This window comes from Bufo bufo, chromosome 6 (genome assembly GCF_905171765.1).
Source record: "Bufo bufo chromosome 6, aBufBuf1.1, whole genome shotgun sequence".
Lineage (NCBI taxonomy): Eukaryota > Metazoa > Chordata > Amphibia > Anura > Bufonidae > Bufo > Bufo bufo.
In genome coordinates, this window is record NC_053394.1 from 311,506,018 (window position 1) to 311,530,842 (window position 24,825).

At 46.6% G+C, this 24,825-nt stretch overlaps 1 protein-coding gene across 3 annotated transcripts in view; it reads right to left on the bottom strand.

The window, feature by feature from the left end:
• Window positions 1-24,825, bottom strand: part of ACLY (ATP citrate lyase) — an 85,308-nt gene that overhangs the window by 29,999 nt on the left and 30,484 nt on the right. For 2 of the 3 annotated variants that reach the window (XM_040435340.1, XM_040435341.1), the window contains exons 8-14: window positions 24,499-24,617; window positions 17,024-17,160; window positions 16,717-16,778; window positions 16,510-16,627; window positions 16,100-16,254; window positions 14,488-14,578; window positions 1,815-1,844 (exon numbers count right to left, since the gene is read on the bottom strand). In XM_040435340.1, the coding sequence (XP_040291274.1) occupies window positions 1,815-1,844; window positions 14,488-14,578; window positions 16,100-16,254; window positions 16,510-16,627; window positions 16,717-16,778; window positions 17,024-17,160; window positions 24,499-24,617 (712 nt within the window). The remainder of the gene's footprint in view (window positions 1-1,814; window positions 1,845-14,487; window positions 14,579-16,099; window positions 16,255-16,509; window positions 16,628-16,716; window positions 16,779-17,023; window positions 17,161-24,498; window positions 24,618-24,825) is intronic. The other variant, XM_040435342.1, reaches the window with a different exon arrangement.

The following is a 24,825-nucleotide window of genomic DNA, read 5'->3' on the forward strand; positions in this document are numbered from 1 at the left end:
GCCAAGTAGGTTTTGATTTGAGAGCTCACCCGGGAGAAACATGCCGGAAGCCACAGGCGCCCCCGAGGCCCGCCGGAAACTACATAAAAAGGTAGGGGGGAGGATAAGCGGCGGCCGAGGGAAGAAGAGAGGGGATCTGGAAGGAGGCAGGACCCAAGCGGCAGGCTAGGGAATACTGTGGCCTAGGCCGGTCAAGAGCCGGGATGCAGACAGGAGAAGGAATGTGTCCCTCCATGAACCCTTACAGACCTGTCTGCCCCAAGGGGAAAGGGGAACAAGGGTGCACAAGGGTGCCCAGACTATGAAGGACCACCCCCCCCCCCCCCCCCCCCCCACCCCTCTTATACTGGGAGAACTGGGGACCCGGAAGCTCTGGGAAGATTGGGGTAGTTACCCTCAGATGTCTTCAGGCGCAGCAGGGTCGCCCCATCGGCAGACTCAACAGAAGGACCTCGGAATGCTGGCATCCACTGTACATGCAGTTCTGGGCATTGGGCGACCGGCTACGTACAAGGTACGCGCCCGCAGGGGGTGCAACTATGGTGGAAGTCCACCATGGAGCCCCAGCCTGCTGAACACTGTTGGAAGAAAAAAAGAGAGAAAAAAAAAAAAAAAGAGCAGGTCATATCTGCCTCCTATGACACTAGAAAAAAAACTGGTTAGCTCCAGCAGGTGCAGTGGGTTTAGCCCAGATGTGTGGAGCCAACACTTTTCTTTCTAGTGTCAGCCTCCTAGTGGCAGCTGGGCATATACCCACAACACATGGTGCTGTGTCCCCCAATGCCATTCACGAGAAAGACTGTTGCTATGGCTTGTCTGTCTTCACTTTAGTGTAAACAGAAGACAGAGGGGCACTGCATGCCTGCATTAGGCTTCAGAGTGAGGAGGCGTGTCTTTCAGTCATCCAATCCGATTGGCTGGCAGGAAGCTGCTGGCTACAGCCTCAGAGAACTCAGAAGATCCTCATATTGTAGAGGTTAAAACAGCCGCAACTAAGAAAAACTCAAGGAAAACAGTGGTACGTGAAGAAACTAAAGATTGCTTTATGCATAATGCTGCTGCAGCAGTAACATGTTAAAACTGATTTTTGTTTTAATGAAAACATGACAGTTACACTTTAAGAGCTTTTAACATTCTGAATCTTTTGCACCAGAAAATATTTCTACTCTTCTACCTTAGGTTTCCTATTGTGCTGCACTGGTTTGTTTCTGTTATCATGGCACACCATGTTTTCTTCAATACAGATCCATGATGACGCCCGTTTTTCAGTGAACAGTACAAGGGTGCATTCCCACTGTGTTTGCGGTATACTTTAGCCGGGAAAGCTTCCTGAGACTACTTCAGGCGTATACATAGGTGGCATAACTATGGGCAGCGTATGCCTATATAGTGTCATACGTCGGAGGCATGCATCAGAGGCATACGTTGGGAAACCCTCAGAGCCACATACAGTACAGAAGTGCAAACTGAAAAGTAGTGTACTGGGAGGCATGCCAACAATTAAGCTTGTGAGTTCAGACTGAAAGCAGACCCTGTATGTCTAGCAAAGCAAAAACTGATACATAAACCATGTAAAATAAAAAACTATATGCATGAATAAACCTAACGCTGTACTGTAGAATCAGGTCTGCTGGAGGGAGCAATGAAAACACCACACTGACACTGGACAATGGCTGGTCTTGGCTTTGAGCCATGTTTTGTAAAAAAAGGAATAGATGAGAGGGGAAGGGTAGCAGAATACACACACTGGGTTGTAAGACCACACTGCAGAGAGACAAGTACAGCCAACACCCAGCGCTCAGCCACCAGCCTACCTTTGGTTGGTCCATGTACAGCCGCTGTGTCTGTTAAAATGAGAAAGTTAGGGTGCATGCCCAGAATGGCTTCTTCTAGAGAAGCGAGAGACTGAATGAAGCTCATTGTATACATTCCCCAGTACTGGCAGTATTACATTCACTATGGTCACCTTCATACTAGAACCATACTGGGGCAAGAGTCAGACGAGACAGTCTGCACCAGATTTATCACAGTGACGCAGCTTTCTACAGAGTAAAAAAAAAAATTCTCCTCCTAATCTGGGAAATTTTTTAAGGGACTGTAACATTTTAATACATTGTCACCTCTATGACATGCCCGTTTTAGTAATACTAAGTAAGTATTCCATATAATATTACAATCCTGAAGCATCTGCTCTTAGAATTCGGCACTGTACCGTTCCTCTGTTACTCCAAAAGAAATGTATGCATAAACCCAATGAATGCTGGGAGAGTCAGACTGTAGGGACTATCCCTTCCACAAAGACAATGGTAACCCCCAGCTGAAAAGGTTTTTTATAAATTTGGAGAAGGAATAACCGAGTTAGAGGAAAAGATACTTCAGAATTGCTATTTCATAGAAGTAGAAGTCAGAAAAGCTGACAGGTTCTCTATAACCCTGAAGGCAGGCGTGTGTCTTATAGGGCGAATACTAATGATTCTATTATGGAAGCGCTCAATGTGGACCAGGGAGTGGCGAATGCAGTGCCCCCTATGTAGGCTCTGTACTCACCGCTTCCTGGTCTTCTCCTGCAGGCTCTGCACGCTGTGTGACGCTGGATCTCAGGAGTTGGAAAGGGGATTTGATTTTTTTTTTTATTATCTGATCTGAGGTCATTGTGGGTCTGATGAAAAATATTTTTTTCTTATTTTTCTCCTCTAAAACCTAGGTGCACTTAAGGGAAGGGGTGTGTCTTATAGGGCAAAAAATATAGTACATTTTATTGGGCACACATTAGGTATCCACACAACCATAATAACTTGAAGAATTTAATTATCAGGTTATGTAGTGTAAAACGAATTTTGTTTCAGTAGCAAAAAAATAAATAAAATAAATAAGGTACACTGTCATTTATATTTACCCCCGAGCAAGGTCAAAGAATAATAAAATATCTCTTGCATAAAACAAGGCCTCAGGAAGCCACGTCAGTGAAAAAAAAAAAAAGAAGGTTATTGCTGCTGAAATGCTGAGACAAAAACAAAAATGTTGGTCAGGCCTGGTCAATAAAGGGGTTATCCCATGACTAATGTAAAAAAAGGTCCATAAATATTGGGCCATCGACACAATTCTAAAAATTTTCGCTCTATACACCACCACAATTGATTTGAAATGAAACGACCAAGATGTGCTTTAACTGCAGACTGTAAGCTTTAATTTGAGGGTATTTACATCCAAATCAGGGGAAAGGTGTAGGAATTACAACAGTTTGCATATGTGCCTCCCACTTGTTAAGGGACCAAAAGTAATGGGACAGAATAATAATCATAAATCAAACTTTCACTTTTTAATACTTGGTTGTAAATCCTTTGCAGTCAATTACAGCCTGAAGTCTGGAACGCATAGACATCACCAGACGCTGGGTTTCATCCCTGGTGATGCTCTGCCAGGCCTCTACTGCAACTGTCTTCAGTTCCTGCTTGTTCTTGGGGCATTTTCCCTTCAGTTCTGTCTTCAGCAAGTGAAATGCATGCTCAATCGGATTCAGGTCAGGTGATCGACTTGGCCATTGCATAACATTCCACTTCTTTCCCTTAAAAAACTCTTTGGTTGCTTTTGCAGTATGCTTTGGGTCATTGTCCTTCTGCACTGTGAAGAGCCGTCCAATGAGTTCTGAAGCATTTGGCTGAATATGAGCAAATAATATTGCCCGAAACACTTCAGAATTCATCCTGCTGCTTTTGTCAGCAGTCACATCATCAATAAATACAAGAGAAGCAGTTCCATTGGCAGCCATACATGCCCACGCCATGACACTACCACCACCATGCTTCACTGATGAGGTGGTATGCTTAGGATCATGAGCAGTTCCTTTCCTTCTCCATACTCTTCTCTTCCCATCACTCTGGTACAAGTTGATCTTGGTCTCATCTGTCCATAGGATGTTGTTCCAGAACTTTGAAGGCTTTTTTAGATGTCGTTTGGCAAACTCTAATCTGACCTTCCTGTTTTTGATGCTCACCAATGGTTTACATCTTGTGGTGAACCCTCTGTATTCACTCTGGTGAAGTCTTCTCTTGATTGTTGTAGAAGTTGTTTGGACGGCACTCCTTTAACAGTGGTCCGGTGCTCAGCGGTAGACAGTCAGTATATAAAGAATATTAAACCGCGGCACTCGAATTAAGTAGTTAAGTATTTATTAATCCATCCACAAAAATAGAACTTAAGGCCAACGTTTCGGTCTCATCCCGAGACCTTGTTCACGGCCTGGAAGCAAGAAACGTCTGGTGTGGAGGATGGCTAATAGCTATTAGCCATCCTCCACACCAGACGTTTCTTGCTTCCAGGCCGTGAACAAGGTCTTGGGATGAGACCGAAACGTTGGCCTTAAGTTCTATTTTTGTGGATGGATTAATAAATACTTAATTCGAGTGCCGCGGTTTAATATTCTTTATATTTCTCTTGATTGTTGACTTTGACACACATACACCTACCTCCTGGAGAGTGTTCTTGATCTGGCCAACTGTTGTGAAGGATGTTTTCTTCACCAGGGAAAGAATTCCTCGGTCATCCACCACAGATGTTTTCTGTGGTCTTCCGGGTCTTTTGGTGTTGCTGAGCTCACCGATGCGTTCCTTCTTTTTAAGAATGTTCCAAACAGTTGTTTTGGCCACGCCTAATGTTTTTGCTATCTCTCTGATGGGTTTGTTGTGTTTTTTCAGCCTAATGATGGCTTGCTTCACTGATCGTGACAGCTCTTTGGATCTCATCTTGAGAGTTGACAGCAACAGATTCCAAATGCAAATAGCACACTTGAAATGAACTATGGACCTTTTATCTGCTCATTGTAATTGGGATAATGAGGGAATAACACACACCTGGCCATGGAACAGCTGAGAAGCCAATTGTCCCATTACTTTTGGTCCCTTAACCACCTCCGGACCGCCTAACGCAGGATCGCGTTCCGGAGGTGGCAGCCCTGCGCAGAGTCACGCATATATGCGTCATCTCGCGATGGCCGAGATTTCCTGTGAACGCGCGCACACAGGCGCGCGCGCTCACAGGAACGGAAGGTAAGAGAGTTGATCTCCAGCCTGCCAGCGGCGATCGTTCGCTGGCAGGCTGGAGATGTGTTTTTTTTAACCCCTAACAGGTATATTAGACGCTGTTTTGATAACAGCGTCTAATATACCTGCTACCTGGTCCTCTGGTGGTCCCATTTGTTTGGATCGACCACCAGAGGACACAGGTAGCTCAGTAAAGTCCCACCAAGCACCACTACACTACACTACACCCCCCCCCCCGTCACTTATTAACCCCTTATTAGCCCCTGATCACCCCATATAGACTCCCTGATCACCCCCCTGTCATTGATCACCCCCCTGTCATTGATTACCCCCCTGTAAAGCTCCATTCAGATGTCCGCATGATTTTTACGGATCCACTGATAGATGGATCGGATCCGCAAAACGCATCCGGACGTCTGAATGAAGCCTTACAGGGGCGTGATCAATGACTGTGGTTATCACCCCATATAGACTCCCTGATCACCCCCCTGTCATTGATTACACCCCTGTCATTGATCAACCCCCTGTAAAGCTCCATTCAGACGTCCGCATGATTTTTACGGATGCACTGATAGATGGATCCGATCCGCAAAACGCATCCGGACGTCTGAATGAAGCCTTACAGGGGCATGATCAATGACTGTGGTGATCACCCCATATAGACTCCCTGATCACCCCCCTGTAAAGCTCCATTCAGATGTCCGCATGATTTTTACGGATGCACTGATAGATGGATCCGATCCGCAAAACGCATCCGGACGTCTGAATGAAGCCTTACAGGGGCATGATCAATGACTGTGGTGATCACCCCATATAGACTCCCTGATCACCCCCCTGTAAAGCTCCATTCAGATGTCCGCATGATTTTTACGGATGCACTGATAGATGGATCCGATCCGCAAAACGCATCCGGACGTCTGAATGAAGCCTTACAGGGGCATGATCAATGACTGTGGTGATCACCCCATATAGACTCCCTGATCACCCCCGTCATTGATTACCCCCCTGTAAAGCTCCATTCAGACGTCCGCATGATTTTTACGGATCCACTGATAGATGGATCGGATCCGCAAAACGCATCCGGACGTCTGAATGAAGCCTTACAGGGGCGTGATCAATGACTGTGGTGATCACCCCATATAGACTCCCTGATCACCCCCCCTGTCATTGATCAACCCCCCTGTCATTGATCAACCCCCCTGTCATTGATCAACCCCCCTGTCATTGATCAACCCCCTGTCATTGATCACCCCTCTGTAAGGCTCCATTCAGATATTTTTTTGGCCCAAGTTAGCAGAATTTTTTTTTTTTTTTCTTACAAAGTCTCATATTCCACTAACTTGTGTCAAAAAATAAAATCTCACATGAACTCACCATACCCCTCACGGAATCCAAATGCGTAAAATTTTTTAGACATTTATATTCCAGACTTCTTCTCACGCTTTAGGGCCCCTAGAATGCCAGGGCAGTATAAATACCCCACATGTGACCCCATTTCGGAAAGAAGACACCCCCAGGTATTCCGTGAGGGGCATATTGAGTCCATGAAAGATTGAAATTTTTGTCCCAAGTTAGCGGAACGGGAGACTTTGTGAGAAAAAAATTAAAAATATCAATTTCCGCTAACTTGTGCCAAAAAAAAAAAATTTCTATGAACTCGCCATGCCCCTCATTGAATACCTTGGGGTGTCTTCTTTCCAAAATGGGGTCACATGTGGGGTATTTATACTGCCCTGGCATTCTAGGGGCCCCAAAGCGTGAGAAGAAGTCTGGTATCCAAATGTCTAAAAATGCCCTCCTAAAAGGAATTTGGGCACCTTTGCGCATCTAGGCTGCAAAAAAGTGTCACACATCTGGTATCGCCGTACTCAGGAGAAGTTGGGGAATGTGTTTTGGGGTGTCATTTTACATATACCCATGCTGGGTGAGAGAAATATCTTGGTCAAATGCCAACTTTGTATAAAAAAAATGGGAAAAGTTGTCTTTTGCCAAGATATTTCTCTCACCCAGCATGGGTATATGTAAAATGACACCCCAAAACACATTCCCCAACTTCTCCTGAATACGGCGATACCACATGTGTGACACTTTTTTGCAGCCTAGGTGGGCAAAGGGGCCCATATTCCAAAGAGCACCTTTAGGATTTCACAGGTCATTTACCTACTTACCACACATTAGGGCCCCTGGAAAATGCCAGGGCAGTATAACTACCCCACAAGTGACCCCATTTTGGAAAGAAGACACCCAAAGGTATTCCGTGAGGGGCATGGCGAGTTCCTAGAATTTTTTATTTTTTGTCACAAGTTAGTGGAAAATGATTATTTTTATTTTTTATTTTTTTTTTTTCATACAAAGTCTCATATTCCACTAACTTGTGACAAAAAATAAAAAGTTCCATGAACTCACTATGCCCATCAGCGAATACCTTGGGGTCTCTTCTTTCCAAAATGGGGTCACTTGTGGGGTAGTTATACTGCCCTGGCATTCTAGGGGCCCAAATGTGTGGTAAGGAGTTTGAAATCAAATTCTGTAAAAAATGACCTGTGAAATCCGAAAGGTGCTCTTTTGAATATGGGCCCCTTTGCCCACCTAGGCTGCAAAAAAGTGTCACACATCTGGTATCTCCGTAATCGGGAGAAGTTGGGGAATGTGTTTTGGGGTGTCATTTTACATATACCCATGCTGGGTGAGAGAAATATCTTGGCAAAAACGAGATTTTTGTATAACTTACCAGTAAAATCTCTTTCTCGCTCTTTCCTTGGGGGACACAGAAGACCTTGGGTATAGCTCATCTCCATAGGAGGCGTGACACTAAGTGAAAGCTGTTAAGCCCCTCCTCCACAGCTATACCCTCAGCCTGGAGAGAGAGACTGCCAGTTGCGTGTCCAAGCAGTGAGAAAAGGCAAAGTCCAACAAAGAACCAACAAGCCAACTACCCAACGGGTAACACAAACTCGGAAACCGTGTAGAGAAAAAACAATGAATGGGTGGGTGCTGTGTCCCCCAAGGAAAGAGCGAGAAAGAGATTTTACTGGTAAGTTATACAAAAATCTCGTTTTCTCGCCCAGTTTCCTTGGGGGACACAGAAGACCTTGGGACGTTCAAAAGCAGTCCAAAAGGGGAGGGACCACAGCTCCAAGGCGAAGCACCCGAAGGCATCAAGGAACCGCCGCCTGCAGACCCAGGCGGACCAAAGCAGCATACGCCGAAGCCAGAGTATGCACCCTGTAGAACTCTGTAAAGCGTGCAAGGAAGACCTGTGGCCGCCTTGCTCAAATGCATGGCCGAAGCCCAATACCTCCGGCCCAGGAGGCACCGACCGCTCTGGTGAAATGAACGGTGACAGCAAAGGCAGAATCCTGCCCTCGGTGCGGTAACCTCAGCAATAGCCAATCTGATAAAGCGGAGGAAAACGACCCTGGAGTCCGTCAACTCTAAGCGCGGACCTCCAGGAAACCCAAGAGACCGAACGTCGACAAGAGTCGGAGATCTCCAAGTAAAACCGGCAAGGCCCAAACAACGTCCAAATCGGTGAAGTGTTGAAGCGAAAGGCAACACCACCTTCAGAAGGAAGGAACGGGATGTAGAAACAGCCCTGTCCTGGGAAAAGACAGAAGGCTCAGAACAAAAAAAAAAAAAAAAAAAAAAAAAAAAAGGGGCCATTCAGGCACCCGTCAGAGACACGACTGATACGGAAACACAACCGTACAGGACAGGCGGGGTAGAGAGAACTTCTGTAACGGCTCCAAGGAAAATATTGGAGCGCCGAGAGCTCAGTATGTAGTTCCCAGGGCGGTACCGAAGGACAGTACAGAGGAACCCAAGAGCCATTTCAAGTAAGAAGGTCTTGACAGGCCCAGAGGGCCGGGGAACGCTGGAAGAGGAAGAACAGCGCTGACACTTGACACCTCAAGTAAAGGAATCTCAGTCCCAGGTCCAGGCCGGACTGGAAAAAAGACAGAACCATGGGGAGAGAAAAAGTCAGAGTGGGGAATGCACAGCTTCCCACAGAACCCCAGACAAAAAAACCATAAGTCTTACGACAGATCCTGGACGAAAATACAGCCAGGAGCGGACAATAGCGAACCCGCTGGAGTCGCCTGGCAAGCGGGCGAAAACCCAATGTGATCAGGCGCAGACCAGTAACACGGGCAGAAGTCGACAAAACTGGTCCAGTCGGCCCCCGAGCAACGTTGTCCCGTATCCACCCAGTGGGGGAGCAGAAGGACAGACGGAACGGAACCAAAGGGTCCGCCCAGTATCCGCCAGATGCCAGGACAAGACAGGCTAAAGTCCATGCTGATGTAGCCATGTTCTACAGTCCCGGTGTGGGAGATCAAAGGACAATCTGGACCGAAAGGTAGTCCCCCCAAGTTACCGAGAAGGTAAGTCTACAGCAGGACCATTGTCTTAGAATGGACCACGAAATCTGCACTCAGCGGGAGGACAGAACGCGGTAGACTCGGTAAATAGGCACAGCCAATACAGCCAGTGTGAACAAGGGAGACAGAACGAGGCCAAAAGGAACACCGGAACCATCCACATGAACAACCATGCTCTTCCCAGAGGGGAGGACAGTGAAGGAACAGCCTCTGAAGTCTGGCGGGACAGAAGCCACATCGGAGTGATCTGTACCGAGCGGGAGCCAAACAGAGCCGGCGAGATAAGGTAGTCGAGACAGAGGCCGGCATAACACCCTCCAACCGAACGGAGGAGTGGGCAACAGGGAAGCCATAGGACAGCTCAAAAGCAGAACCCTGCTACACTGCGAGATGCCCGGTTCACCGCCTCGCAGAAGGCGAATACCCTGAAGAACCCAAGGTGGAGGTCCTCCGACCTGGGTAATCGAGCACCCAAGAGAATTTGGGTGACCTTCCCGAGAAAAGCAGCCCGCACTTGGTAGCAGATCAGACTGAAGCGTAGAGGCGCCAAGAGGAAGGACTCATACCACACTACATCCGAAGAGGAGGAAATTTGAGCAGGCAAGGGAACCGCAGTCCTGCCAGAGCCAACGAAGAATTCGAGGGGCGCTCCAGACAACAGCACTCTCGACCATGTGACCACTAGCGCAGGGAAGCAATACCGCGGAAGGACGAATGGGCACGCATCTAGGAACCACGAACACTCCCTGGGATGAAGGGCCAACTAAATGAATGAGTACCACCCAGCTCCGTGCAGCATAGAGCAAGTAGAGCCCGTCCGGGTCAGGTGGACAGAATGAACTCCTTAGAGACGAGTGCAAGGCTTGCGGCAAGCATCGTATCCCAAGAAAACAAAAGTATGCCGCAGGAAGCAGATGAGGCATACGTACGAGCAGCTCGTAAGCAGTGAGAAGGCCAACCCACCTACAGGAGGAGAAGGCATACACGGCCCAAACAACGCACAAGAACGTCCGCTCACTGCAAAAGGTTAATTCAGCGAAAAAGGGGGCTCGCCACAGAGTGCCACAGCATGTACGTAATTGCAAAGTGCAACCTGCAAGGGAGTTATGCACAAGCCTAGTATAGCATGCGATGGAACGCAAGCAGTCCGCCCCGAAAGGGGGGAAATTGTATCTGGCAAACTGCAGTCGGCAAGAGTGCAAAGGCCGGTCCCAAAAGGGAGTGATGCCTAAGGCCGTACCTACTTCAGAGAAGCAGGACATACCATATAATCCAGCAGGAACGCAGGAGGTCCACCTAGTGAAAGGGGAACATGCACAGGGTTATCCTAGCATTAAGTGAGTGTGCAATAATACACCCAACACTGACTTAGCGAGAGTGCAACTACTCTGCCAATGAAGGGGGACATGTACAAGTCCAGCACAGCCATACAAGGACAGCCGTGAATCTCATGAGCGTGCCAAATTCTGCCCATGGAATGTGGGGTGGTCACGCACAAGGCCAGCACCGTATCCAATGGGAGTGCAAGCGTTCCACCCATGTTAGAGGGCCATGCTCATGGCCAGCAAGGTATCCGGTGAGAGTGTAGCATGCCGCCCAGACAAAAAGGGGGGGTAATGCACATGGCCAGCATCTCATCCAGGGAGAGTGCGTGCACCCGCCATGTATGGGAGTCATACACATGGCCAGCAACGTACTGGTGAGAGACAAACACAGTCAGTGAGAATGTATGTATGTCACCTGAGGAAGGAAGGCATGCCCATGGCAGGCAGCGAATCCAGCGAGAGTGCGTACACCGCCCACGGAAGAGGGGTCATGCATATGGCCGACAGCGGATCCAGCGAGAGTGCAAGCACCCCGCCATGTATGGGGTACATGCACATGGCCAGTAACGTACCTGCGAGAAAACACCACAGACAGAGGGATGTATGTATGCTGCCTGAGTCATGCCTATGGCTGGCAGCGAAACCAGTGAGAGTGCAGCATAGTAACATAGTACATAAGTACATCATAGCCCATCAGAGAGAGTGCAGCGTTCCGCCTATGGAAGGGGGTCGTGCACATAGCCAGTACCGTATCCGGTGAGAGTGCAGTATTCCGCCTAAAAAGGGGGGGTCATGCACATGATCGGCAACTAATCCAGTGAGAGCGCTGCCTTCCGCCCATGGAAGGGGGTCACGCGCATGGCCGACAACGAATCCAGTGAGAGCGCTGCGTTCCGCCCATGGAAGGGGGTGACGCACATGGCCGGCAGTGAATCCAGCGAGAGTGCAGCGTTCCGCCTAGAGAAGGGGGTCGTGCACATGGCCGGCAGCAAATCCATAGAGAGAGTGCAGCATTCCGCCTATGAAAGGGGGTCGTGCACATGGCCAGCACCGTATCCGGTGAAGGTGCAGTATTCCGCCTAAAAGGGGGTCATGCACATGGCCAGCCGGGAGCCAGGGAGAGTGCAGTATCCCGCCTAGGAGGGGGGGGATGCACATGGCAGGCACCATAACTGGAGAGATGATGAATGCTGCCTACGGAAGGGCCGCATGCACTTGGCCAGCGCCGTATCCTGGAAGAGGGCAGGAAAACCGCCTAAAAGGGGAAATGCCCTAGCAGCGACGCAGGTTGGGAGCGCAACACTATGCCGCCTGTGGAAAGAGGGCATGCAGACATGCAGCACTACTGATGAGGCTGCAGCGTCCTGCGCAGTCCAAAAGAAATCTGTTATTATTATTATATATATATATTTATTATTATTTCTTTTTTTTTTTTTTTTTTTCTTTTTTTTTTTTTATTAAAAACACAGCCTCTCTGAGGCTAAAGGGTGCCACCATATAGGGGCACAGATAGTCAGGAAAAAGGAAAAAGGGGGGCCAGCCATACCGGCCCATTGGGATCCGGCCTGTACCCAAAGGGTTAACATGGATCCGGCCTGGAGGGCGGCGCTGCGATCCCCTGGGGGCGGAGGAACCTCCCGGCGGGAAAAATTCGCGCCTGGAGAAGTTCCCGCCCCCTCCACCAGAGACCGGAATTTTGCGGCCTAGTAGGCCGTGAAGCCGGGGACTAAATTTGCGGCGCCCGGTATGTACCGCCAGGACCTGAGGCGGAGTGGCGCATCAAACCGGCCGCGGGTGCCCACCCCGCGGGCCGGTCGGAATTGCGGCCCAGCAGGCCGCGAAGCCTGGGCCAAAATTTGCGGAGCCCCACCGACCGGCACCGACGGTCGGCCGGGGCCTGCTGGGCCTAGAAGTCAAGCCCAAAGCCGGCCGCGGGAGCCCACCCTGCCGGCCGGAGGAGTCAGGGGCCCAGAATGGCGGCTTGCCGGCCGCGGGAGCCCACCCCGCCGGCCGGAAGAGTCAGGGGCCCAGAATGGCGGCTTGCTCGGAATGGCGGCTTGCCGGCCGCGGGAGCCCACCCCGCCGGCCGGAAAAGTCAGGGACCCGGAATGGCGGCCTGGCAGGCCGCGGAGCCTGGGCTAAGATTTTTGCGGCGCCCGGCCGCACCGGAATACCAATGTCGGCCGGAGGCGAGGCCTTACTCCACAGCAGTCAGGAGCCTCAGGCCTGGAGCAACACTCCGGTAGGAGATGTAGGGGGGGACCCAGAGACCGGGTGCCTGTGCTGATAAAGAAATAAACTATGTTGCCGCTTCTGTAGCTGGCTGTGGAGACAGCCACTGGCTGCATGTCCCAGGCAGGAAGGGGGCAGAAGGAGATTGCCGCTCTGCGGCACCCCAGGGGCCAGCATAGATCCAGCAGGGGACTAGAGGCCCAATATGGGGGTCAGGCACGCAGGAGACCAGGGTGGGGGGGGTGGGAGACGTAGGGCTGGAGAAGCCAATCTCTTACCACAGCCGTCTTCACACTCGGTCCATTCCAGCAGGGTCGCCCCTTCAGCTACTGGCACCGTAGTGGCAGGACGCTGGAAGAGGGACTTGGCGTGCGGGCGACCCTTGCGCTGGCGGGATGTAGGGGAGCTGGGCTGCCCTGATCCACCTTGTCTTCTGTGGGGGAGGCAGCAGTGCGGGTGACCGGCACTGGCGCAGCTCAACCCCGGGAGAACAGAGAGGTCTAGTGCGTCTCTGTTATCCCTGATGATCTGGAACAAAAAGAAAAGAAAAAACTAAAAAAACTAAAATTTAAACAAGGAGAAACCAGCCCTGCAGAGCAGGGAGTGTCTTGCCTCCTTGGACACTAAGCAAAAAACTGGCAGTCTCTCTCTCCAGGCTGAGGGTATAGCTGTGGAGGAGGGGCTTAACAGCTTTCACTTAGTGTCACGCCTCCTATGGAGATGAGCTATACCCAAGGTCTTCTGTGTCCCCCAAGGAAACTGGGCGAGAAAGACAACTTTTCCCATTTTTTTATACAAAGTTGGCATTTGACCAAGATATTTATCTCACCCAGCATGGGTATATGTAAAAAGACACCCCCAAAACACATTCCTCAACTTCTCCTGAATACAGAGATACCAGATGTGTGACACTTTTTTGCAGCCTAGGTGGGCAAAGGGGCCCACATTCCAAAGAGCACCTTTCGGATTTTTAATGTGGCGCTAAACAGATACATCTTATTGAATAACTCAGTAGCTAAGCAAAATTTTTAATTACATGCAATTACCAAAGTATTCAGATCCAGGTAGGGAACTAGACAGATGCAATCTCTTACTTTAAAGAGGTTCTTCAGAAATTATTTAAAATGGCCACCAGTAAACTTTCCTAGAATGTGAGCAGGGCTGGTTTCCTCCACTTGCAGAGATGCCTAGCGTGGTGAGGGGATGCAGCCTCACTACAACGCTCTACACTAGATGGTAATGATGCGATCCTCCCTATGATATGCCATCATGGCTGAGCAGCCTGACAGGAAAACTCACCAATATGTAGTAAATGCAAGGGCCAGAGTGTAGTGAGGCCCCGACACCTCGACCTCCCAGACAGCTCTGGAAGTGGAGCCAGCTCACATTCTAGGGCAGGTTGCTGGTGGCCATGTTAAATCATTCCAAGAGAAACCCTTTAAATGCTTGTAATTACTGTACCCCATATGAAACTTAACTAAAAGGTTAATGGGGAGGCAAAGTCCTTACCATTTGGTACAGTAGGCTTGGCCTTTTTTGCTGGAGTGATATCCTCCTGGCGTGATTCTGAGAAGGATGCTGTTCTGCTAGATGCAGGGGTCTGCGGAAAAGTGAAATCACGTTATAAAAAAATATAAAATCCATCTACAGAAGCCTCAAGGAAACTTTATGTAAAAGACCAACTAACCCTACATTCGGAGTGTTCTTTCAGTTACGAGAGAGAATGTTAAAGGGGTTATCTAAACCCATTTTCATATCCTTTATCAGGGAATGCAGAGTTAAAAGAGGGGTCCTGTACAAAAGTACAATTACTCACCCAGGAAATCCCCTGCCACTCTGATGCGTAACCGGTCTTTTTTTGCAGTCCTGCAGTGATGACATTGCAAGTCACTACTGCAGCAAATCACTGTCCTAGGATTTGCTACAGTGGTCATAAGCAGGTGCTCTCATCACTACAGGACAACAGAGATCATATGAAGCACATTGTGGTGGCAGATTTTCAAGGTAACCTTTTGGCACATCCCTTGCTGTTTTTCACACTTTGACATGTTCTGGACAATCTCTTTAATAGTGGTGGGGGGGACCTACCTCTTAGCCACAGTAGAGAATGACTACTAAGATCTGGCAGACCTGTCCATTTGACAAAGTGGACAATGATTACCAAGACCTGGAGGATCTGTCCATTTGCCAGAGTGGACAATGATTACCAAGACCTGGAGGATCTGTCCATTGGCCAGAGTGGACAATGATTACCAAGACCTGGAGGATCTGTCCATTGGCCAGAGTGGACAATGATTACCAAGACCTGGAGGATCTGTCCATTAGACAGAAAACCAACTGATTCGAATGGATACTGTGGTGGCACTGTAGGGAAATGGAACACTTAACCACAGATTACTGCAAGCATACACTTTGGACAACCCTCACTTGTTAGAAGGGAACTTTCTAATTGTTATATTAAAAACTATTCTTTTATTAAATGGGGTTGCCCGGGTTCAGAGCTGAACCCGTACATACCTCCATTTTCACCCAGGCAGCCCCCCTGACTTCAGCATCGGAGCAGTTCATGCTCCGATGCTTTCCTTTGCCCTGCACTAAATTGCTCAGGGCAAAGGCATTTTCCAGAGTTCCAGTGACGAACCGGGCTCTTTATGGGGCTGCCAGGAAGCCCGGTGACGTCACCCGCACTGATGGGCGGGCTTTAGCGCTGCCCTAGGCAGTAAAACGGCTAGGGCAGCGCTAAAGCACGCCCATCAGAGCCGGTGGCATCACCGAACACACTGCCGGGCAGAAGCCGTGTGTTATTGTAAACAAAAGAGCCTGTGCCCTGCGCGATCTAGCGCTGGGCAAGGGAGCGCATCGGAGCATGAGATGCTTCGATGCCAACATCAGGGGGGCTGCCTGGCTGAAAATATGGGTATGTCCGGGTTCAGCTCTGAACCCGGACAACCCCTTTAAAGGGGTTGTCCAGGCTACAGATATTGATGGTCTATCAATTTCAGATCTGTGGGGGTCTGACTCCCAGCTGTTTGAAGGGGCTGCAGTGATAATGCGAGCGCTGTGTCCGCTTCAGGTGTTTAAGTCTAAGCAAAAATATAAGTACAGTTCACTTGTGACTTACTGAGGAGCTGCCGCTGGCATTCAGCAGGAAATTGGCGGTGTGGGCTGCAGTAGGAGGCTGATTTGGAATCGGTCTGTGCCCCAGTGCCATACCCACAATGGCTGTCATGTGAGTTTCAGTACCAAACACATGAATTGGAATTCCAGTGGTTTTACCTAAGAAAACAGAGCCATATATGTCTGTCACTTCAATGCAAAAAATATATATAAAAGTTAAGCACATTATGCCTTGTACTTTTATGCATTTGTCAGATTAGCTTTGTGCTATCTGTTCACATCTTGATTTTTGTAAGATGCTGCATGAGAATACAAGCTTGGTTAAAGGCCCCCAGAACTGACCATTACAACGTTCTCTATCCCAGGAATGAGCTGTAGCAGCCGATTGTTTATTTTATGTCTTATGCTACTCACCTACTTCACCCATGACACGAAGGCCCTCCTGATAATTTGGTCCACCTCGTCTCACAAATATTGTAACCTCATGTTCCTTCAATGGGCCCTGAAAGTCTTTAATAGCTCGAACAATACCCTAAAAGCCAAGGAAATAAAAGTATAAAGCCTAATAAAGATCATCTAAAGCATTCTCTACAGTAGATGTATGACCCTCTGACAACTTACCTTGAAGGTAGCAGCAACATTGGTGAAATTTGCAATACTGCCTCCAATAATAAGGATTTTACCTAAAGATGGACATTACACAAGAAAAATTATATCAAATCCATTACCACGTTATAGTGGAATTATCCATTCTGAAGAAGCTAACAGTGTAGAAAGAAAAGGACAATCTCCAATATGCACAACTGAGAAGCAAACTTTCACAAAAAGATATACCAAGGATATTTTTGGCTTTAGTGCTTGTGACCAAGAATATGCAGATACAAGTAAAGGTCAATCTGGATGAAGTTCTCATTAGAAGGTCACTTACCATCAGGATGTTTCTCTCTGGTCATAAGAGACAGGATGGTCTTGGCGTAGTCGTAGGTCTGTTGTTCACTTGGGGCTCCAGAATACTCCCCATAGTTAGCTAGCTCATCCACCCCACCCAGGTCACAAATCGTGTCACTAGTAGATAAAGTAGATACAGTGAATTCCAATAGTGCCGACTTTAAGAAGTGGACTTGCTAACCATAATATAACGTTCACGTAAAAAAAAAAAAAAAAATATTATATATATATATATATATATATATATATATATATATATATATATATATATAATCAAATAGAAAGCAGGACTGCACTCCAAAATGTGATGAAAAAATCAAAGCAGTTTATTCACCCATGTTATGGCAAAGTTTGCGACGTTTCAGCTCTTGCGAGCCTTTCTCAAGCATGGAGACAGTGAAAGTGAGCACATTTAAAGCATTACAAAAAGTGTTCCACCCATCAGGGTGTGGTTACAATCATCTTAAATTACAGACATGTGATACAATTATAAAGTGCATGTTTAACATAGTGACTAGTGTTATACGTTCTATCATACCAGGATACCATCCCTCTTATATAGAACAAAATATATGTAGAACTTGTGTTCCAATTAGAATCATAAAACAGTGCAGACATACTGAATGGGGATCCCAGGAGTGAAATTCGGAAAGCCATGGAGCCCACATATACCATCATGTTCCCTATGCGTCTCGATCTCCTTAATGCGCATGCCCAGAGTAACAACATCATGTGAATCACAATGTCAAAATAGTTCGCATGCGCTCTATAGGGTAACATCTACCAGCGCCATTTTGGTTCAGGGAAGAATGCTCTAGATGTCCGCTCTATGTTCGTCACGTGAATAATAACCATACAGAGTATATACTCAAAGTCGTGACCATAGAATGGAACACATAGAAAATGTGCAGCAGACCGCAGCAGGGATCTCCTACAGGTGCCAGCATCAGGACCGGGATCCCCACCTCTCGGGAGGGACACCGGACCTTGGGGCCGTGTACGTCGGAGGGGGACATCTCCATGAGCCCCACCGACCTACCTAACCCACTTGCTGGAAAAAGCGGTCATAGAGGGATTGTCCCTCAACATATACAGAAAACAGCATCGCACTATAACTTAATAATGTCTCTGGAATAGCGCATGTACGATAGGACACTGTAGTTGGTACTGGGCTGCATCGCTTCCAACAAATTAAAGTCCAGGGATCCGCATCCAGCATCGTGAGGGTTAAAAATTCTAAAAGGCAAGAAAAAATATATATAAGTTTCCAACTTTATACTCTATTACGTTTGCAGTTGTATATAGTACTTTCACAATTCTCCGACACTATTATAAGTATGGGGAAAGTGTAACACATAAATGCATGGAAAAAGGGGGCAAGCAACAGATCACTAGGCACCTATCTGAACTCTACATTTAATCCTCTGGGGTGCAAGCTATCTAAATCATAAATCCACCGCAATTCCCTTTTCTTGAGAATAGCTAGACGGTCTCCACCTCTCCTAGGGAGTTCAACATGGTCCAGTATCCAGCATCTTAGATCCCGCTCAGTGTGCCCAAGGGATCCAAAATGCCTGGAGACCGGAAGATCAGCACGTTTTTTTCTTATTGAATTCCTGTGATTGTTCAGTCTTAGTTTTAATTCTGTGGACGTTTCCCCAATATATATTAGGTTACACGGGCATGCTAGCACATATATTACATAAGAAGATGAACAATTTAAATGGAACTTGATGGGATATTCTTTATGTGTAGAGGGATGTATGAAGGATCTAGCTTTGCATATATAGCGACAGTTGACGCAATTGAGACACGGATAGCAGCCATGTCCCGATTTAGACAATGTTCGCTGTACACTAATTTTCTTAGGGCCTACATCCGCTCTAACCAAGTGGTCCTTGATGTTTTTACTTTTTCGATATGATAAAAGGGGAGGAGACTTCAGTTCAGGTACATCTTTGATTGACCTGCCGAGGATGCTCCAATTGTCCTTGAGGATACGTCCCATCTCCACACTACACTCAGAGTATGTGGACATGAAAGGTATCCTCCGGATTTTCTGTGAGGCAGATGAAGTTTTTTTGGGGCTATTGAGTAAAATCTCATTTTTTTGATCATCCAGCAATCGGTGGGGGTAACCCCGTTCCCTAAATCTACCTGTCATCATATCCAATGTAGATACTAACTCAGTCTGTTGTGATATAATGCGTTTAGCACGTAAGAATTGTGAGTGCGGTAAGTGTTTGATTAAACTACGAGGATGACTACTTTCATATCGTAGGATAGTGTTCCTGTCAGTTGGCTTGATGTATAGGCCTGTATTAATCAAACCATCAACCAATCTGACATTGGTGTCAAGAAAGGATAATTCTGTCTTGGAATAAGACACAGTATATTGGAGGTCAGGATCGATACTGTTCAGATATGTATGGAACTCAACCAATTGTGTTTCTGTACCTGACCACAGGAGGAAGACGTCATCTATGTACCGCCACCACCCAATGACATATTGGAAGTGGTGGGATACATAGATGAAGTCCTCCTCCATGTGCCGCATGTAGATATTTGCGTACGTTGGGGCCACATTGGACCCCATCGCAACGCCACGTTTTTGACTGAAAAAGGTGTCCTGGAAAAGAAAATAATTATTTTCCAGAATAAGCCTCAGCAGGATATTAATAAAATATTTTGAATGTTGTGTGATGGACGACCCATCCAGATATTTGTTGACAGCAGAGATGCCCTTCTCGTGTCCTATTGACGTGTACAAAGATACAACGTCAAAGGACACGAGAGTAGCAGTCTGTACATCTGCAGCATCAACAGATCTCAATTGTTGCAAAAAATGCCCAGTGTCCTGAATATATGACTTTCCAGCCGTCGAAAATTCACGCAGAATCCTATCAAGAAACATAGCGATTCTACTAAACACAGAGTCCGTACCAGAGACGATGGGGCGACCGGGGGGGTCCACAAGGGTTTTGTGGACTTTGGGCAATATATATAAAACTGGAGTAACGGGAGAAGTAACCGTTAAATACTCCCTTAGCCCTTCATCAATGGTGCCCCCGGCCACCGCATCGGACAAAATATTTTTGATGGTATTCATAATCTGAAATTTAGGATCATTCTGCAGTACACCATACACATCTACATCACACAGTTGGCGTTCAATTTCTTTTACATAATTACATGTATCAAGAACAACCACTCCACCCCCTTTATCAGCGGGTTTAATGGTTAACTGGGGGTTGTTCCTGAGTTCAGATAGTGCCTCTATTTCAGCAGTTGTCAGATTGGGTTTATTTAATCTCGCTGCATCACCAAAACGGGATTTTAGCTCTCTGACATCCCTTTTAACTGCGGAAATGTAGGCCTCTATAGCAGGTTCATCCACATAGGGGAGAAAGGTACTTTTATTCATTAGACCCAATTTCTTGAGCGAAAATTCACTCGAGTGTGTTAGTGTATCAGCAGTATGACCCTTAAGGGTCATACTGCTGATACACTAACACACTCGAGTGAATTTTCGCTCAAGAAATTGGGTCTAATGAATAAAAGTACCTTTCTCCCCTATGTGGATGAACCTGCTATAGAGGCCTACATTTCCGCAGTTAAAAGGGATGTCAGAGAGCTAAAATCCCGTTTTGGTGATGCAGCGAGATTAAATAAACCCAATCTGACAACTGCTGAAATAGAGGCACTATCTGAACTCAGGAACAACCCCCAGTTAACCATTAAACCCGCTGATAAAGGGGGTGGAGTGGTTGTTCTTGATACATGTAATTATGTAAAAGAAATTGAACGCCAACTGTGTGATGTAGATGTGTATGGTGTACTGCAGAATGATCCTAAATTTCAGATTATGAATACCATCAAAAATATTTTGTCCGATGCGGTGGCCGGGGGCACCATTGATGAAGGGCTAAGGGAGTATTTAACGGTTACTTCTCCCGTTACTCCAGTTTTATATATATTGCCCAAAGTCCACAAAACCCTTGTGGACCCCCCCGGTCGCCCCATCGTCTCTGGTACGGACTCTGTGTTTAGTAGAATCGCTATGTTTCTTGATAGGATTCTGCGTGAATTTTCGACGGCTGGAAAGTCATATATTCAGGACACTGGGCATTTTTTGCAACAATTGAGATCTGTTGATGCTGCAGATGTACAGACTGCTACTCTCGTGTCCTTTGACGTTGTATCTTTGTACACGTCAATAGGACACGAGAAGGGCATCTCTGCTGTCAACAAATATCTGGATGGGTCGTCCATCACACAACATTCAAAATATTTTATTAATATCCTGCTGAGGCTTATTCTGGAAAATAATTATTTTCTTTTCCAGGACACCTTTTTCAGTCAAAAACGTGGCGTTGCGATGGGGTCCAATGTGGCCCCAACGTACGCAAATATCTACATGCGGCACATGGAGGAGGACTTCATCTATGTATCCCACCACTTCCAATATGTCATTGGGTGGTGGCGGTACATAGATGACGTCTTCCTCCTGTGGTCAGGTACAGAAACACAATTGGTTGAGTTCCATACATATCTGAACAGTATCGATCCTGACCTCCAATATACTGTGTCTTATTCCAAGACAGAATTATCCTTTCTTGACACCAATGTCAGATTGGTTGATGGTTTGATTAATACAGGCCTATACATCAAGCCAACTGACAGGAACACTATCCTACGATATGAAAGTAGTCATCCTCGTAGTTTAATCAAACACTTACCGCACTCACAATTCTTACGTGCTAAACGCATTATATCACAACAGACTGAGTTAGTATCTACATTGGATATGATGACAGGTAGATTTAGGGAACGGGGTTACCCCCACCGATTGCTGGATGATCAAAAAAATGAGATTTTACTCAATAGCCCCAAAAAAACTTCATCTGCCTCACAGAAAATCCGGAGGATACCTTTCATGTCCACATACTCTGAGTGTAGTGTGGAGATGGGACGTATCCTCAAGGACAATTGGAGCATCCTCGGCAGGTCAATCAAAGATGTACCTGAACTGAAGTCTCCTCCCCTTTTATCATATCGAAAAAGTAAAAACATCAAGGACCACTTGGTTAGAGCGGATGTAGGCCCTAAGAAAATTAGTGTACAGCGAACATTGTCTAAATCGGGACATGGCTGCTATCCGTGTCTCAATTGCGTCAACTGTCGCTATATATGCAAAGCTAGATCCTTCATACATCCCTCTACACATAAAGAATATCCCATCAAGTTCCATTTAAATTGTTCATCTTCTTATGTAATATATGTGCTAGCATGCCCGTGTAACCTAATATATATTGGGGAAACGTCCACAGAATTAAAACTAAGACTGAACAATCACAGGAATTCAATAAGAAAAAAACGTGCTGATCTTCCGGTCTCCAGGCATTTTGGATCCCTTGGGCACACTGAGCGGGATCTAAGATGCTGGATACTGGACCATGTTGAACTCCCTAGGAGAGGTGGAGACCGTCTAGCTATTCTCAAGAAAAGGGAATTGCGGTGGATTTATGATTTAGATAGCTTGCACCCCAGAGGATTAAATGTAGAGTTCAGATAGGTGCCTAGTGATCTGTTGCTTGCCCCCTTTTTCCATGCATTTATGTGTTACACTTTCCCCATACTTATAATAGTGTCGGAGAATTGTGAAAGTACTATATACAACTGCAAACGTAATAGAGTATAAAGTTGGAAACTTATATATATTTTTTCTTGCCTTTTAGAATTTTTAACCCTCACGATGCTGGATGCGGATCCCTGGACTTTAATTTGTTGGAAGCGATGCAGCCCAGTACCAACTACAGTGTCCTATCGTACATGCGCTATTCCAGAGACATTATTAAGTTATAGTGCGATGCTGTTTTCTGTATATGTTGAGGGACAATCCCTCTATGACCGCTTTTTCCAGCAAGTGGGTTAGGTAGGTCGGTGGGGCTCATGGAGATGTCCCCCTCCGACGTACACGGCCCCAAGGTCCGGTGTCCCTCCCGAGAGGTGGGGATCCCGGTCCTGATGCTGGCACCTGTAGGAGATCCCTGCTGCGGTCTGCTGCACATTTTCTATGTGTTCCATTCTATGGTCACGACTTTGAGTATATACTCTGTATGGTTATTATTCACGTGACGAACATAGAGCGGACATCTAGAGCATTCTTCCCTGAACCAAAATGGCGCTGGTAGATGTTACCCTATAGAGCGCATGCGAACTATTTTGACATTGTGATTCACATGATGTTGTTACTCTGGGCATGCGCATTAAGGAGATCGAGACGCATAGGGAACATGATGGTATATGTGGGCTCCATGGCTTTCCGAATTTCACTCCTGGGATCCCCATTCAGTATGTCTGCACTGTTTTATGATTCTAATTGGAACACAAGTTCTACATATATTTTGTTCTATATAAGAGGGATGGTATCCTGGTATGATAGAACGTATAACACTAGTCACTATGTTAAACATGCACTTTATAATTGTATCACATGTCTGTAATTTAAGATGATTGTAACCACACCCTGATGGGTGGAACACTTTTTGTAATGCTTTAAATGTGCTCACTTTCACTGTCTCCATGCTTGAGAAAGGCTCGCAAGAGCTGAAACGTCGCAAACTTTGCCATAACATGGGTGAATAAACTGCTTTGATTTTTTCATCACATTTTGGAGTGCAGTCCTGCTTTCTATTTGATTATACTATTGGGGATTGCCGTTGCCCCCTTTTGGACATTGCACCCGCTTGTCAGGTTGGTGCTCCCGTTGGACTTTCTTTTTTTATATATATATATATATATATTATATATATATATATATATATATATATATATATATATATATATAGCGAGACAACATCAAATTGGACAGAGGGCACCACTAAAAAGTCAAATAAGCTTATTTTAGGCTATCAATATGTACAAAGGCATGAGAGCGAGTACATTCAGAACCATCCTAGACCGACAGCCAGCCTTACTGTGTATCTTTTGACAGCTTCAGAAGACACCAGAGATCTTTTAAAATTCCTAATGTCAATGGAGAGCTGTTAAGTCTGCACACTCTTTAAGACAAAGACATGGCAGACAAGTGAAAATAAAGGAAAGATGTAGAAACTTCTTTAAATGGCTTGTCCAAAGTTTTTAAATAACCCCTCACCCAGCATAACCTGGGAAGCATAGTTACCTGCCCCCTGCACTCAATTCCGGATCTGTGGGTCCACCACTGTCTCCACTGTGCTTTGGTGCCCACATGTAAATTCAGGTGCACTGCTGCAACCAAAGACTGGCGGCAGCAGTGCCGTCCTCCAAGTGGCATGTGACCTCAGTGGTTCACGATAAAGGTCAGCTCATCACAGGAGGAGAGAACTGCATTTACATGCAGCCGGCATCTCTTTTGCATGGGGACAACCTATCGCTAGCATTAATCTAAGCATTTGTTACTTGCCCACTGACCTGTACACAACTGAGGCTCCTCCACCAGCAACCATGGTCCAGATCCTGCCACGTGGGTTCAAAATGGTAAGTTTTAGACTTGCTCCACTCTTGGCATCCAAGTCCGCAATATAGGCTTCCTGTCATGAAAAGGAACAGTTTGATATAATTTTCTTGCCAAATTTTTCCTACTTCCCAGAGAGAAGATCAGGCTCAGCAATGTTATCTGTAGGTTAGCTGCAGAGGGCCATGATATACCATGCAGCGCCAACAACATTAGATATAGGATTTATGGCATTGCATAACTGAAAATAGAACTTCATATACCAGTATAATAGACCTAAGCAT